General features: G+C 42.2%; 1 protein-coding gene across 1 annotated transcript in view; it reads right to left on the bottom strand.

Moving 5' to 3' along the window:
- The window catches only part of GRIN2B (glutamate ionotropic receptor NMDA type subunit 2B), a 293,640-nt gene extending 284,066 nt beyond the window's left edge, over positions 1-9,574 (bottom strand). Inside the window, exon 1 of the mRNA XM_061206434.1 lies at positions 9,164-9,574. Coding sequence (XP_061062417.1) covers positions 9,164-9,574 — 411 coding nt within the window. The remainder of the gene's footprint in view (positions 1-9,163) is intronic.
- Positions 9,575-16,395: the final 6,821 nt, after the last annotated feature.

Below are 16,395 nucleotides of genomic sequence, written 5' to 3'. Positions count from 1 at the left end.
AAAACCCCATTTGGATTTGGCATTTTGGATAAAGGGAAAGACGAGGAATTGAAAACAGCAATTTCCGACGAGCATTTAAGGAATTTAACTATGAAAACAAAGAGTGAGGGAGGAAAACCAGGGTCAAGGAAAGCTTTCGGGTTTGTTTATTTATTAATATGACAGTGATCTGAGCATGTTCGAAGAGGGCAAAATTGACATTTTGGGGAAGACAATTCTTGACTGGTGGGTACTATCATGTATACTGCAGGACACTTAACACGGCTGGCCTCTGCGTTCTAAGTGCCAGTAGTGGGTGCGTGCAAACACACACACACACACACACACACACACAGACCAGTCATTATCATCATCCAAAAAACTCCCCCAGTACATTTCCAAACATCTCCTGAGGACCACTAAGCTAGAAGGCAGATGCCAGCAGGGAGGAATAAGTTGATAATTAAGGAGAAAAAGGATATAACTGGTGAGCCAAAGTCCCAGAGGACATGTGAGGCGATTGGACCAAGGGCACAAAAGCAGAGTTTGGTGTAAAGCAGGAGAAATTTCACATGAGAGATGTTGAGCTTTAGAGTCACACAAACATTGGTTGAATTCCTAGGTCATCACTTCCTTCCTTTGAGAGACACTGCCTGTTGACTAACCTCAAAGTTGGTCCCAACTCTTGTCCTCTTGCCACCTCTACCAGAGAGCCTGCAACTCCCAAAGGGGTGGCCATGTGACATGATTTGGGGTCATGAGATCAAGGATATGGGGAAGACTTTTCCTGATCTAATCATACCCACCCCCTGGCTTTCCCTGCTTTGGGTATGGGGCAGGACAACAATTACCAAAATGTCAAGAAAATCCCAGAGGTCAGCCCTGACCTCACCATGCCACTGCACCAGCCCCAGCAGTCCCCAACTCCAGGAGCCTTGTGCTGAGACACCAATAAACACCTATTGGTTTAAGCCATCATGAGCAATCAATACCTAAACATCTTGGGCAAAATAGCCTCTCTGATCTACAGTTTCCTCATCTGTGAAATACAGACAAAATGCATGCCTTATAAATGCAATGAAAGAATTAAATGAAGCAACATATAAATGAAGCTCACATTAAGGTGACCAGCTCAGAGCCTGACAAAAGTAAATGATCAGTGTTAGTTCTCTTTCTCATTGTAACCTCCTAACAACCCATAATAAACTCGGGTGCTCTTTGTCCCTGTGAAATAGAATAGTAGCAGTAAAGTATTTTGCCTTCAGAAAAATGGAATAAAACTAGCCTTGAACATTACTCTCATACACGGTGAACACTTAAGCCACAGAATCAAAATATAATGTTGGGAAATATAAATTGATACAGCCACTATGGAAAACAGTATGCAGGTTCCTTAAAAAACTAAAAATAGAACTACCATATGACCCAGCAATCCCACTACTGGGCATATATCCAGAGAAAATCATAATTCACAAAGACACATGCACCCCAGTGTTCACAGCAGCACTATGTACAATAGCCAGGACATGGAAGCAACCTAAATGTCCATCAACAGACGAATGGATAAAGAAGATGTGGTACGTATATATACAACAGAATATTACTCAGCCATAAAAAGGAACGAAACTGGGTCATTTGTAGAGACGTGGATGGACCTAGAGAGTGTCATACAGAGTGAAGTAAGTCAGAAAGAGAAAAACAAATATCATATATTAACACATATATATTGGAATCTAGAATAATGGTATAGATGACCTTATTTGCAAAGCAGAAATAGAGAACAGATGTAGAGAACAAATGTATGGATACCAAGGGGGAAAGGGGTGGGGTGGGAGGAACTGGGAAATTGGGATTGACACATATACACTACTGACATTATGTATAAAATAGACAACTGAGGGGAACATACTGTATAGCACAGAGAACTCTACTTAATGCACTGTGGTGTCCTAAATGGGAGGGAAATCCAAAAGGGAGGGGATATATGTATATGTATGGCTGATTCATTTTGCTGTGCAGTAGAAGCTAACACAACATTGTAAAGCAACTATACTCCAATAAAAACTAATTAAAATATGTATATATATAAAATGTTGAATAAAATATAGATATAAAGCCTAAGAATGAGGCAAAAAGATAGAATCACAGAAGTCTCAGAAAGGGGAATGAAAATACATTCTTGGTGTATAAGTCAGAATCCAAGGAGTTTTTCAGCAATATCAGTGTAATCTATTAAAAACTGGCTGGTGAGGGAATTCCCTGGCGGTCCAGTGGTTAGGACTCCACGCTCTCATTGCCGAGGGTGCGGGTTCAATCCCTGATCGGGGAACTAAGATCCTGCAAGCCGCACGGTGAGGCCAAAAAAATTAAAAAGATAAAAACTGGTTGATGACATTCAGTAAATTAAGTGCCTTCCTATGTCTATAACATATTACTACTTCCTACCTAGTACTTTTAATATTCCCCTCATCTCATTGCTCACTTTTTCTTTTATATCAACACTGACAAATCGATGAGTAACCCTGGATTCAAAGACTATTTAATTCTGCTCTGCTTTCTTTTTTAATGTTCTTGGCTTATCTTCATTGCTTACATCCTATGTGTATCAGTTTACTGAAATCACTGTATGTCTCTGCTTTGAAAATCGTGATATGTCCTGATCGGGGCACAGTCAGTAACTGCATGGCCGCAGAGGTGGAACCCACAGAGCTGCAGCTGAGCCACCAGGCTTAAAATGAAGGGTACTGACACCCCAAGCTCCTCTCTTTGGGTTCATGGGAAAACAGTAGAATCCCATTTTCTTCAAACGATTTAGGTAAGGTCTGGTGTAGGAAAACACAAGGCAGACGTATACTGAGGCCCTACTGTTTACCAAGCACTGGGCACGCTGCTTCAGAAGGCTTGGTAAAACCCACTAAGAGCCAGGTGTTATTTCTGTCCCCATTTTACAAATGGAAAACTGGAGGCTAAGAGTGTTTAAGGAACACAGCTACAGTCACATGACTGGGAATGCGCAGAGCCTGAGCCTCCTGGCGACAAAGCCCGCCTTCCCTCCACGTGATGTCACCTCCTTCCTGCCACAGACACACCATCACCTCCTGCCAGCCGCGTGAGAAGTGATGGCTCACGCGTTACTTTCTAGCAACAAGCACCTTAATTTCTGTGAATGCCTAAAGCAATTTCTGGAGCCTCAGTTTTTCCAGGCATTAAAACTGCACCTGGACTTCAAGTGGCCGGTCTCTTGAAAGCAAATCCCAGCTCCAACTGGAAAAGAGCGGATGCGCTGGCCAATGAGACGCAGGTGGAATCCACACAGGCTTGAAGGCAGCATCACCGCAACATCTATGGTGTCTTAGGGAGAACTGCCCACTGGCCTTCCCCCAAAGTATAGTTCAAGGAAGTAGGAAAAATGGGAGAGGAGTAACAGACCCCCAGGCCCCCAGATGATTCTACCCTGGCTTTTTTCTGACTTCCTCAGTGTGGGGACTGGAAGTTTTAAAGTCAGCGGGAAAACTTAAAAAAAAAAGACTCAGAACCCAGCCCCACTACGTTTCTAGCAATGTGACTTTGGCCACGATACATAAACTCTCTCTGATTTATTTTCCCCATCAAATGCAATAATGCTACTTGTCTCACAGGACTGCTTAAGGATTAAAATGCTCACTAACATCATGCCTGGCACAGCGTTGGCATATGATAGCAGCTTTGTTACTGTCTTGCCTCTCCCACCTCTATGACTTAACTCTGCTCATCACCAAAAAATGTTCTAACGCCACAGTTTGCTCTTGAAGTATGCTGTCCCAAGAAACACCATATCACAAACAACTAAGAAGCAAGGTTAAAAAAAACTCAAAGTCACCCCAAATTCGGAAAGAAGCATAGAGTGGGGTATGAATAGCATGGCCATCTTGGTTTCAAGATTATGTTGGCTATGGAAACCCACATGAGCGGACGGAAGGCAGTTAGACTATTTACAGGGTCACACTCCAACGCTGGCTCAACTACTGTCTCCAAACATATCGCCATTAGGTGTCAGGGTAGTGGGGGGGGGGGAGTAGGAGGCAGGGGGAGAGTGAGAGAAGATGGGGCCAAAGGAGAGTAAGGGCCATCCTCCTGGTCCCAGTTGGATTCCAAAATGTGGCTTTCTGCAAAGAAAATTAGAGTGCTAGTAAAAGTATTAATTCTCAACCAATAAATTTAGAAATGAAAGAATCATAGCAACAGATGCCAGAGTAAGAATATTTTCACCTGTCCTTTAGGGAGGAACAAGATAAGGAGCATGACACATGTCTTAGCTACTGTACTCCACTCCGATCAACAGAGTGAAGATCACTCTATTTCCAGACCCTGACCCTTTACTCAGCACACCTTCTCTCTTCCATTTTTGCAGCATTAAAGCTTGGGTCTTCCATCCTTTTGCCTGATCCTACTGTAACTTCCACTTTCTGTATTCCTTCCTACCACCTACCCAAGCCATTTTCATTGGCCCTAATGCTAGTGACAAAATAGTTTTCAGTGACTGTCATTCCCTATCCCCACTTTTTAATTACCTCACCTAAAGTATCTGTTTGCCCAGCATTTTTCCAACTATTTTATTTTATCTTCAAAATGTTGTAAAGTGGGTAGGGCAGAAAACAAAATTTAACACTTATAAACTAGAAACCGAGTATCACGCAGCTGAAGTGATTTGTTTGCCTAAATTTCCAAAGCTCCTGAGAATGGAGACTGAAACACAGGACTTACAATTCTTAGAGCAGTGCTTTGTGGGGCAGAATTGCATAAATAGAAAGCACAGGCTTCAAAATAGGTACTTCTGGGATCTGAATCTCAGTCCCATAGCTCGTAAGCTGTAATATCTTGGATTAGTTACTTAACCTCTCTGAGCTAAAATCTGAAAACCCAAGAAAGATTTCAGCAAATCAGCAGAGAAACCTCCAGGAAAGAAATGAAAGTATGTCTCGCTTTAGTTCATCATTTGGATTCTGACAGGCATCCTAATCCAGGATCTCAGGGAGAATAAAAGCAATTATAACAAGGCAAAATAAAATAGACTCTTAATACTCGGTGGGGAACTGCCAAAAATCACCTCATACATTTTTCAATGGGCCCCGTTACTGTTCTAAACGGTCTTCTGCAACAAGCGCAAGCAGTTCTTTCCTTGTTAGAGTTCTTCCTTAACTGAATGTGCCCTTTTTTGGCCCTGGAGCGGCCACGCCACCAATGAGCCTCGGCCTCCCTGGTGGGACAAGACCAAAGCTCCCACCACAGTTCAGAGCCCTTCCCCCGGTTTTCACCTGAGCTCCCTTCTTGGTTGGTCTCCAGTTCTGAAGTGCCTCTATATTTGGCTGTGATTCTATCTCATGTCCATGCTTCTCCTGTATCATGAAGCCTTCTCTTTCTCTTCAAACTGCTCCATACAACCTTCCGCTTAGCCTACTGAATGCTGTGCTGGACACTTAGTGAAGCACCTGCTCTGTATTACCTCATTTAATCTTCAACAACACTATAATGGATATATGATTATCCCCATGGTACAGACAAGAAAACCAAGGTTTAGCATAAGTGGTTTGGTAAGTTGTCCAGATCCCCACATCTAGGAAATGATGGTTAAAACTGCTCTGAGTCCGAATTCTGAGCTTAGAACAGCTCTGCTCTATCAGCTCCCATGCTTCTTTCTGCCATGGCACAAGGTGCATTTCCTCAATGGGAAAGTGGAGACTAATTAATGTTTGTACTGATTAATTAGCATATGCAAAAAAGTGAGCATAATCTATTTGATCAATGCTGAACTGTGTCTCCCTACTTTTGCCAAAAAGTCTCTGTAACTAACTGTGCTACCTTTCTTCCATCACGAACTCCTTGAATCAGGAATTTCCTCCCTGTAAACCAATCTTCCACAAGGATACTTAATAAGTTTTATTTGAAACAAACAAACAAAAAACAACTGAGTCAAAACAGAGTGGCAATTACCTATCTCGTAGAAGGAGGAAGCAAAATGGAAGGTTTATTCACCATCCTTCAGGTGGCGACTATACCTTCAAGACTATGCCTTAAACACAGCAAAGCTGTATTTCTTAGATTTTCTGCATTAGTTCTGCTTTCAAACGTGTTGTCCTATTGCCCCGTAGTTGATTCAGAGTTGTCAAACTCTGTCTCCCCATTCTATGTTGGTAAAATACAGTCATGGTACTAAAAATAACTTCTATCAAAAAATAAAAAAGCTGGCCTTAGAATTTGAGGTGTTTTATTTTTGAAACTTGCCCCCAAAGCTTATTTCTCTGATTTCTGGGGGACTCTTTTTATTTGCCTTCCGGCTGGTCCTTTAGGCCTGTGAACGTCCCTCTGCACAGCTGCCCAGCACCTCAGTGCTGCTGCCCTCTGGACCCCGGAGGTCCGGAGGGCAGATCCTCCTGCTGCCCGACCCGGCCCCTGCAGCCGCCCCCCAACCCATCCAGGCCTCCCACCCCGTGACTGAGCCTTCCACCCTCCCACTTCCGTGGCACCAGGACCTCCTGCTTGCTTCTTTCTTCTTTCTCCTCTTTCTACCTACCTTTCAGTACCTCTTCTTTTCAGGTCCAAAGCCAGTTAGATATCATTTAGGCCATTTTAGCAAAGTGCCTAACAATCATTGCCTACCTCCTTTTTTTGATGGAGAGAGAAAAAGATAAGATGGGATATTGGGGTGTGGTTGCAGTGGGGGGAGGGGGAAGGGGGAGGAGACCAGAGGGGGATCTCGTTACAATGACCCAGAAAAATCCCCCTCACTGGCTTCCATCCTCCATTTGACCCCTGGAACTGGTAGCCAAGGGGTCCCCTACAGAATTAGGCTACACCTAAGCCTCCACCATTTCATAGCTCATTAATCCTCTCCTCTAGTCAGATTCCAGTATTGCCATAATGAATCAAGTAATGCATCACTTTTAGGCAGATAACATTCACCACAGTGCTACGTAACAGAGGAGAAAGTAAAGAAGAGGAAGGTATGAGAGACCTTAACCTGCCTCTCCATTTTCTTGAGAGGCAATCAAGCACATGGTCTGTGGAGCCAGCAACCAGTCCTGGACGCCACTTCCTAGCAGCATAATTTGGGATGTTATTTAACCTTTCTGAGCCTCAGCTTCCCCATCTGCTAAATGGAGATAAGTAATACCACTTAGCTCACTGGGCTGTTAAGACTATTAACTAAGATAGTGCAGGCAAAGCAGTATGTTCCCAGCACATGGTAAATACTCTGAAGCACCTAGGATACATCACTGAACAAAAGAGCCCAGTCTCTCCACATGGTCTGCGTCATTCTTCATATTATTATATTGTTATTATGCATTTGTAAGAGACACAACAGAGAAGCAACCAACCAGTTTAGCCAACAACCTTTTACACTGGGATGGGGGGACGGGTGAGCCTGAAATAACAGGCTGCGCAAGAGTCCATAGACGCTATATCAATCAATCAATCAATCAATCAATCAATCATTTTCACCTGACTTGCTCTCAAGGTAAGTTTGCACTTATTTATGATTCAAAAACTGGGCTCCTCCATCTTGGCATTCTTTCCATGCAAATTGTGCCCTCAAAATACCACTGCTAAAATATAATATACTTTGCTAAGGGCAATGATGTTTCAAAAAATCTACCTGAAGCAAAAACTCATTAGGTTTTGCCATAGTCCACCTATGTTTTCCATTCTATTCAAGTTTAGCCCACTTCCCTTAGCATGGGCTCCTCGGGGCAGCATTTTTTCTAACATCCTCACCTGTGCCTTTACCCATGCGAATGGGACAACAGCCTTCTCATATGCTACTGAAAGCATGAAGTTCCTCCACTTAGTACTCTCCACTTGACTTTTCCTAGACTGAACAAAGGAAGCTCCTAAACAGACATGAGTCATCTCTGCGTGCTGCCGACAGATGGCGATAGTGATCACGCAAGCTTATTTTACTCCGTTAAGCCCTGCGGCCTGGTGGTTCTCAACTGGCCAAGGAGCAAGCTTGTGGCATCTGTGCTAGGTTTTGAGGTGTTTGCAAACATCATTAAGCCCACAGCACGTCTTTTCAGTACAACACTGAAGGCAGTTTTGAAAGTGACATTAAGAAGTATAAGATGACAATGCAAAAGTAGAAACAATTTAAGAAACCCAAAGTGATGCAAAACAAATATTGCATTTGTGAAATGAATCATTCTAAGATATGAATGACTGCAAAGACAATATGTATATGAAAAGTACTGCACTTAAGCAATAAGCAATAATCATTGTACAGAGCAAGGAAAAATAACCGAATAAGTGAAAAATGTAAAAACAAAACCTAACTACAAACAAAACACTTTTTCCTGCAGTCAGAGAATAAGCATCGATGTCACATGATAATTACTTTGTCATGTGACAATGTAATATTAATGTAGGAGAGACTATGATTTATTTGCAGCCTTAAAGCAGTGGTTCTCAGCCTTAATTGCACACGAGAATCACCTGCGGAGCTTTTAAAACTCCTAAAGCCTCGACTGTGCTCCAGAACCTCTGGGGTTGGGACCCAGGCATTGGGTGTGCTGAAAGCTCTTCAGGTGATTCCAATATGCAGTCAAGGTTAAGAACCACTGCCTTCAAATCTAAGCCTGGGGAAAACACAGCTGCAACTGGTTCTATGAATTAAAATCCGTTCACATGTGCAGATGGGATGCGTGTTGAGCCTGGACACCTTAGCAAGAAGTACTTCTCTAGGACATCTGAATCTTCAAGGAGACAAATTACCTGCCTCAGGGAATTTTGCTTTTTATATTCTTGAAACTGGTATGGAGGGAGAACATGTATTATCAAGGAAGAATAGAGCACACCTTTTCTAAAGTTTTGAAGGAGGTATTCATACACGTATTTGAAGAAACTGTATCACTGAGCTACAACCTTCAACATCTCTTAGTCATTTCAGTGAATCCATTTACAAACAAATGGACACACAGACCTGTTCCAAACAAAAGGAGCTTCTAGATACCAGCATCTTTCCCTCCCTTTCAACTCCAAAGCATTAGGCTAGCTCCTGGTCTAGCCATTCACTCAGTGCTTTCTGGTTACCTCTGGTTACCATCTGGTTACCTCCATCTTTCATAATCGAGTTTGGCATTCAAACAAATGCATCATTTAGTTCTCAGTACATACCACCCCCCAGGCTCTTCTCACCACGGCCCCCTTTTACCTTGTCTGCCATTATCATCGAGGAGCCCCCGTGGATACCCAGGATGGGGGTGAGAGTCTGGGCTGAAATGAAGTCAAGGATCTGGGCGATGGCTTCCTGGTCTGTGTCGTCAGCAAACACCACCCCCTGGACCTTCCGGTCAGACATGAGATCACAGATGCGGGTTATGATGCTCTTTGGGTCCGTCTCATTCATGGCTACCAGCTCCACACGGGGCACCACCGAGAGATGGTGGAAATCATCTTTCTCGTGGGCATCCTTGATGGCCACCTCGTCTGAAGTGCCCACGAGGATGACGGCAATGCCAATGCTGGGCGGGCTCTTCTGAGAACGAGCTCTGCTGCCTGACACGGCCAGGACAGCCAGCACCAACCAGAACTTGGGGGAACAGCACTCGGCTCTGGGCTTCATCTTCAACTCGTCGACTCCCTGGAAACACAAAGAGAGAATGGTTACATTACAACCCACGCTGCATGACTGCCTGGGAAGAGGCTGGATACTGCAAGTCAAGGAACTTATCTCCTTTTACGGATCACCAAACCCAGCTTCTATCTTCTAGCCTAGTTTCTTATCTCTTGTGTTTGCGTAGCAGAGTGAGGAGAAAAAACTTTCAGAAGCGTCAGAAATCCTCGAGCAAGACACTGAAAGATGCTACTGCTATAGCCATCAGCAGCAAACAGACAGGGACAAACAACGGAAGAGGATGTACGTGGTCCAGGCAGTCACACCAAGCGCACGAACACAGGAGTCTCCAAGAGCGTGTCCAGCTGTTGCTGCGAGATCCCCAGTACTCCTGTCACAACGCATCCTTGAACTGCTCTCGGGGCCAAGGGATGGCAAAGGCCAGGCAACGGGAGCAGCAAAATGGGCTCAGCAGAGGTTACCTACAAAACGTGGTCTGGAAGAGCCGGATACAGGAAGTTACAGATACATGAGCCCCCATTCTTGCTGCCTTTACTTTGTATCCACCTCAAAGAGGACAAGAGCCTGAAAATTCTTCAGCAACCCAGCCGGCTCTTAATACTAAATCAAAAACAACCCATATGTTGTTTGGGCAGTACTTTTAAAAACATCTCCGATCCTTACAATAAACCAGCAGGGGGGAAATAAGAAGAACATTATTATCACCATTTTATGGAGGTTGAAGGGAAGACTCAGAAAAGCTAAGAAGTCCGAGACCATGAGCCAATTAAGTGAAATGAACATGAGCCCAGATCTTCTGGCTTTCAGGCCAATCTGCCTTACATCACATTGCCTCTTACATCATCAGTTATTACAAGGAATAGTTTTATTCCCATTTGTTTATGCATCAAAGTATGGTGATTTGGACAAATGCTATTACAAATGCTATTAAATTACTGACATAGTGACCTTTCTGAAATGACTGACTTCACGTTTGCATGCAGTTCACCACTTTCTACCTTTTACCACAAAGTCCTGCCTCTTTACTTCCACATGTGCCCCTAAGTCTTATACTCTGCACCAGACTGAGGACACAACTCTCTACAAAGCTTGGTCATTTCTCTTTTCATGTCTCACCATTCTCCAAGAGCTCCCCTTACTGAAATAGAACTGGTCCCGCTTAGATTGTATTGATTTGTTTTAAATAATCATTTATTGTACATCTGGTATGTGTTAGGTACCGTACTAGGCATTTCCTCCTCTGCAATCTCTTTAGTCCTCCTAGAAACCCTATAAATTAGTCATTTTATCCCCATTTCTCAAATGGAGAAACTGAAGCTCAAAACAGTTGCGTAATGTTGCCAAGGTCAATGATATTACAACACCAGCATGCCAATACATGCCAATACAAAATACACATAGTGTTTTTGGGACTTCCCTGGTGGCGCAGTGGTTACGAATCCGCCTACGAATGCAGGGGACACAGGTTCCAGCCTTGGTCTGGGAAGATCCCACATGCCGCGGAGCAACTAAGCCCGTGCGCCACAACTACTGAAGCCCCAAGTGCCCTAGAGACCACGCACCGCAACTACTGAACTCGCCTGCCACAACTACTGAAGGCCGCACACCTAGAGCCCGTGCTCTGCAATAAGAGAAGCCACCGCAGTGAGAAGCCCGTGCACCGCCAACGAAGAGTAGCCCCAGCTCGCTGCAACAAGAGAGAAAAAGCCCACGCACGGCAACGAAGACCCAACGCAGCCAAAACTAAATAAATCAAATTTTTTAAAAAATAAAATACACATAGCATTTTTATACTCCAAGGAAATAGTCTATAAACGGCACCGCAAACCAAACCCAGGGATTTTCATTCTTCTCCAAAGGGAGAGAATGTATTATCAAGGATGATAATGTTGCTTCCTATCTCCTGCTTGTCTGGAAAAAAAAAAGGTAAGATATTAGGAATCAAAAAGCTTTGAGAGTTTAGCTAACAAAAAGCAAACAATAATGACGAGGGTGGTGAGCAAAGAAAGATAAGAAAGTGTCCAGGTTGAGCAGACTGACTGCAAAGGGCACTGATGATTTGGGGCTAAGATGCTGGGGACATTTTGCGGCTGAGGAAGCAGAAATCCAATCCAGTTCTTGGCAGAAAACATTTTGGAAGCCTTGCTGTTGTAGTCATCCTTCCACACAGCCAAGAAGGAGCCCTGTGACAACGGCCTTGTCTCCCTCGTGCAAGTAAGACGAGCAGCTCAGTGGCTCACATCTGAACAAAGTTTACTCCTGACAGCTTCCTCGGCTTTGAGTCTCTGTGGAGACAGGGGATGACTACACAGCCCTGGCAGCCCGTGTGATGAACTGTCCCCAGCTGAGCAGGGCAGCCGGAGCCCGAATTCCTCCTCCCAGAGCTCTAAGCCAGCAGCACCATATCGAGTCCAGCAGCACCGAACACTGAGGAGACGGATGGCTTCAGCGCCTCAAAGAGCTACTGGCAAACTAGTAACAAAAATAATCTGTTAAATGTCAAGGACTGGTTCTCAAGGAGAACCAAAAGATTTAGAATTTGGCCAAAGTAGCAGCTAACTTCATTCCAATGGGATTCGAATCGTACAGTCATCAGTCACTAAATCAGGTTCCCTTCACATTGAAAAGTGGTCCACTCTGCCATGACTGTTTATTGACTTCAATGCAGTCTACACTCTCCCACTCTGATGTTTTATTTGGTCTCTTAAAATATCTCTTACATGCCTCTATTTCTTCTTACACAATATATTATACTTCGTTATGCGATGGCTTGTTGTGACACTCGAAGAATAGACTCTGGTTTTACTGAGTGTCTCTTTTTATACTCAGGATAGAGCAAAGCACTTTACGAAGCAATACGTTATGGGAGATACCAGTAACAGAGGGACTGCAAGACAAACAAAGAAGTGCTGTGAATACAAACTCAATTTCACACCTTAGAAGGGGGTTAGTCGAGACAAAGCTTGTAGTCCCAGATAAGCTAATTGGTGGTGCTCCCTTCCACCCAACAGACCACGTCAGTCTTCAGGCACCTGCTTTATGAAGCTGTGCCCCGTCCTGTGCACTGCAGTGCCCCCTCCCCCAGTAGAACTGAGCACCGTTTCCCTTGGGCTCTTGTCGTGGCCTGTGTGTGTCTGTCTAAATACCCACAACAGTTTATTAGAGTATATGATTATGTATCTGCCTGTCTTCACTGCTGGTCATCTCCTGGTGGGCAGGGACCTTTTCAGTTCAGAAAGCACCCACTTTTATTAAGCACTTTTATTAAGCACCCACTCCCTAGCAGACATTGTTCCTGGTGTCAGGGATATAACGCAGACAGGTTCTACCCTCCAGGACCACAGTCTAGTAGAAGACACAGACACACAAGCAAACCTTGCCTCACTTGTACTTGCAATTCTTGGGGCCTAGCAGTGCCTTGGATACATACAATAAGGGAGGACTCAATAAATGGTAGCCGCTGAGTTTCTACCATAATAAAATTGTCAATGTTTGGCCATTTTTACCTACACTAGTAACCTATTTTATATAGTATATATTTATAGTAACATTTTACCTATAACCTACCATATGCCAGACACTATTTTTCATGGATTGTTAAATCACATATAAACATGATATAATTTTCCCCACATTACAAATCAGGAAACTGATCTTCTGAGAGAGAGGCTAGCTAAGTGCACGACCAAGATCACACAGCTAATAACTTGGCATCAAGTTTCAAACCAAAGTGTGTCGCCGAAACCCTTGCTCTTTCCATTCTACTGCCTCTCAGTATGAGTGTGTGAATTAATGAATGAATAAACAAATTCACTAACCAAAACCAAACTGTGTTCTAATACCAGTTCCACAGTAGCTAAGTACCTGAGGGTAGGCAAGTCCTCATCACTGTGTCTATTTCCTCATCGGTGAAATCCGGATAATATACCTAACCTAAATACCTGAGAGAGTTTTATGTGAGGATCAAATGATAATATGCAGCTGGAAGTGCTTTGAAGAATATAAAATCTCTAGAGATGCAAAGGATGTTACCTTTAAGCTTCTACAGAAGTTGTTCAAGGAGCCTAGCTATTTATGAACGCACCAGGTCAGCATGTGGGAGGTGGGCGGGGAGAGAATGGCAGACAGTCTGAGAGGAATGTTGAGAGGAATTTCACGGCAGGGGAGGGTGGAGGTGGAGGTGGAGGTGGGGATGGGGATTGGGGGGAGGGGGGCGGGTGGCAAGAGATATGAGTCCCCTGATGTTCTAACTCCCTGAAGAAGATGTTGCATAATGGCCTCAGGGGAGCAGCAAACTCCACTGACAGCTTACCAGTCAAGTGCAGCAGAATTCAAGAGTAATTCAGGCCAGGGGCAGTAATGGGGATCAGTGGAACTCGGCACCCCCAAATCATGCTGTAAATTCAGACACGAGGGTTCACAAGCAGAACCAAAAACAAAGCATCAGGATTAGAGAGTCAACTGTTCACCTCCTGATCCTCTGCCTCCTTGAGGCTTGAGTTGAGTGGCCCTTAGATTTACAGCAAGCAGAAGACCGCAGTAGCTTGTGTTCATGCCTACCACCGGTGCAGGGTAACTAACAGGAACCAGGAGACACTTTGCCCACAGTAGGCTCCAAGGGAAGACATATTTGAGTGAGAAGCTGGGCCAATCCTGTTCTCAGAGAAAACTGAATCCTGGGGCAACCCCAAAAAGAAGGATAAAATGTGATTTAATAGATGATTAAGTCAAATTTTCCAAGCACCATCCTTAATGGAGTCAGGACGCTGTTTCGAGTGACCTAATTAAGGCGACTGTGATTAGAATATGATAGGCAGTGAATAAAATGAAGATCAGAAGTGCCAGAGCTATGCATCAGGTCCAGTTTCCCAAGCTACTAATAAAGACAGAAAGTTAGGATGCACAGGCCTTAAAATTTGTCACACAGGAGAATGTAGGGGGAAAAGGAGTCTCATACAGTATAAGTCAAGTGAAATACAAATGAGTATAACCTTTTTGGAGGGCAATGTGAGAATGTCTATCAAAATTTTAATATCAAGACAAAATAAAATTCAAGGTGAAAACATCAAAAGTGACAATGAGAGATGTCACATACCAGTTCCAAGGAGATACTATAATCATGAATATACATGAATCTAAAAATACAGGCTTGACGTGTATAAAGCAATAACTAAAATTACCCTGGGGAGTAACAGATAAATCCAACAGAGAAAATATAAACAATGACATAAATGATCAAAAAACAAACAAAACAAAACAAAGCATGAGTAATAAGCTTGAACTATTTCAAATATCTAGCAACATATACAACAGAGAATATATATTCTTTATAAGCACATGTAAAATATTAACTCTATGAAAGTGCTTCAACAACTTCCAAAGAATCAATATGAAATGATTGCCATTTTTCTGTAATGTGATTAAATTTACAAATAAAATTTTAAAGGTAGCTAAACATATCACACATCCAAAACTTTTAAAAAACTTAATATTAAATAACACTAACGTTAAGGAGGCAATCATAACAGAAACTGAAAAATCCTTTGATTAGAATGACAATGAAAATATTAAATACCAAAATTTCTAGAGCATAAATGAAATGGTTTAGAGAGAAACCTATACCTTTAAATTCACTTGTAAGAAAATAAGAAAATTAAAAAATGAATTGTAATTAAATTTTCACTTATTGAACAATTAACAGAGTCAACCCTAAGAAGGAATTGAATAATAAAGATAAGGGCAGGAATTAATGAAACAAAAAGCAAAGAAAAGAAAAAAACAAAACCAAAAGTTGAAACTTTGAAAGACTACACTAGACAAAATTCTGACAAGACCAATCAAGGAAACAAAAGAGAAAATGCAAATGAAACTGATGATGAAAAAGGGACAATAACAACATATACAGTAGAAATTTTAAAATAATTAAAGAATATTATGAAAATTAGTTGCTTTTAAATTTAATGTATAAATATCTAATTTTAAAAAGCAAAAAGTTTCAAAAGAATATGGAAAATTTGAATATAATAATAACCATTAAAGAAAATAAAATGGTTATCAAAGGCCCCCAATCCTAATCCACCAAAACCACCCCACCACCCCACCCCATCTTTGCCAAAATAAAAGGAAGTAAAACAGGTACGCGTGGAGGAAATGAGCCTTGTTCACACAAGTTGAACAAAACAGAAAAACAAGAAAAGTTTAATTCTAAATCCAGATAATTACAGTACAAGAAAAGACTATCATAGGTCCCTTTTACTTATGAACCTAAAGGCAAAAAAATCCTAAACAAAATACTACCTAACCAAAACAAATAGTATATTTTAATAATAATAATAATATTCAAGCGTGGTTTATATAAGGAATGCAAGGATGGTTTAATATCAGAATATAAATCAAAATAATTCACCACATTAATGGACCAAACAAGATATTTACATGAATATCTCAAAAAAAAAAAAAATGAAGAAAACACATTTGATTAAGGGCAACACCTATTTATGATATAAATGTTCGCATATTTTTTTAACTGTTTGATGACAGGAAATGAAGGAGATCATCAGTCTACCTGATAAGAGTATATACCAAAAACTCTTAATCAGATTTTTTTTGACAGTGAGTTAGTGCTATCACTGCTCCTGGAGATTCTGGTAAATAAAATAAGGCAAGAAAACAAAAGTTTTAAGGATGGGAAGGAAAGAGAAAATAATAGCAGTATATGAAGATACTATGGTTATCTACACAGAAAGTCCAACAGAATTTTAAAACTATTAATATTAATATGGGTAGAATGAGATTGCTAGATAGATAAT

Source organism: Eubalaena glacialis, chromosome 11 (assembly GCF_028564815.1).
Source record: "Eubalaena glacialis isolate mEubGla1 chromosome 11, mEubGla1.1.hap2.+ XY, whole genome shotgun sequence".
Lineage (NCBI taxonomy): Eukaryota > Metazoa > Chordata > Mammalia > Artiodactyla > Balaenidae > Eubalaena > Eubalaena glacialis.
Note: the sequence above shows the minus strand (reverse complement) of the source record. Positions and strands in the feature narration are given on the sequence as shown.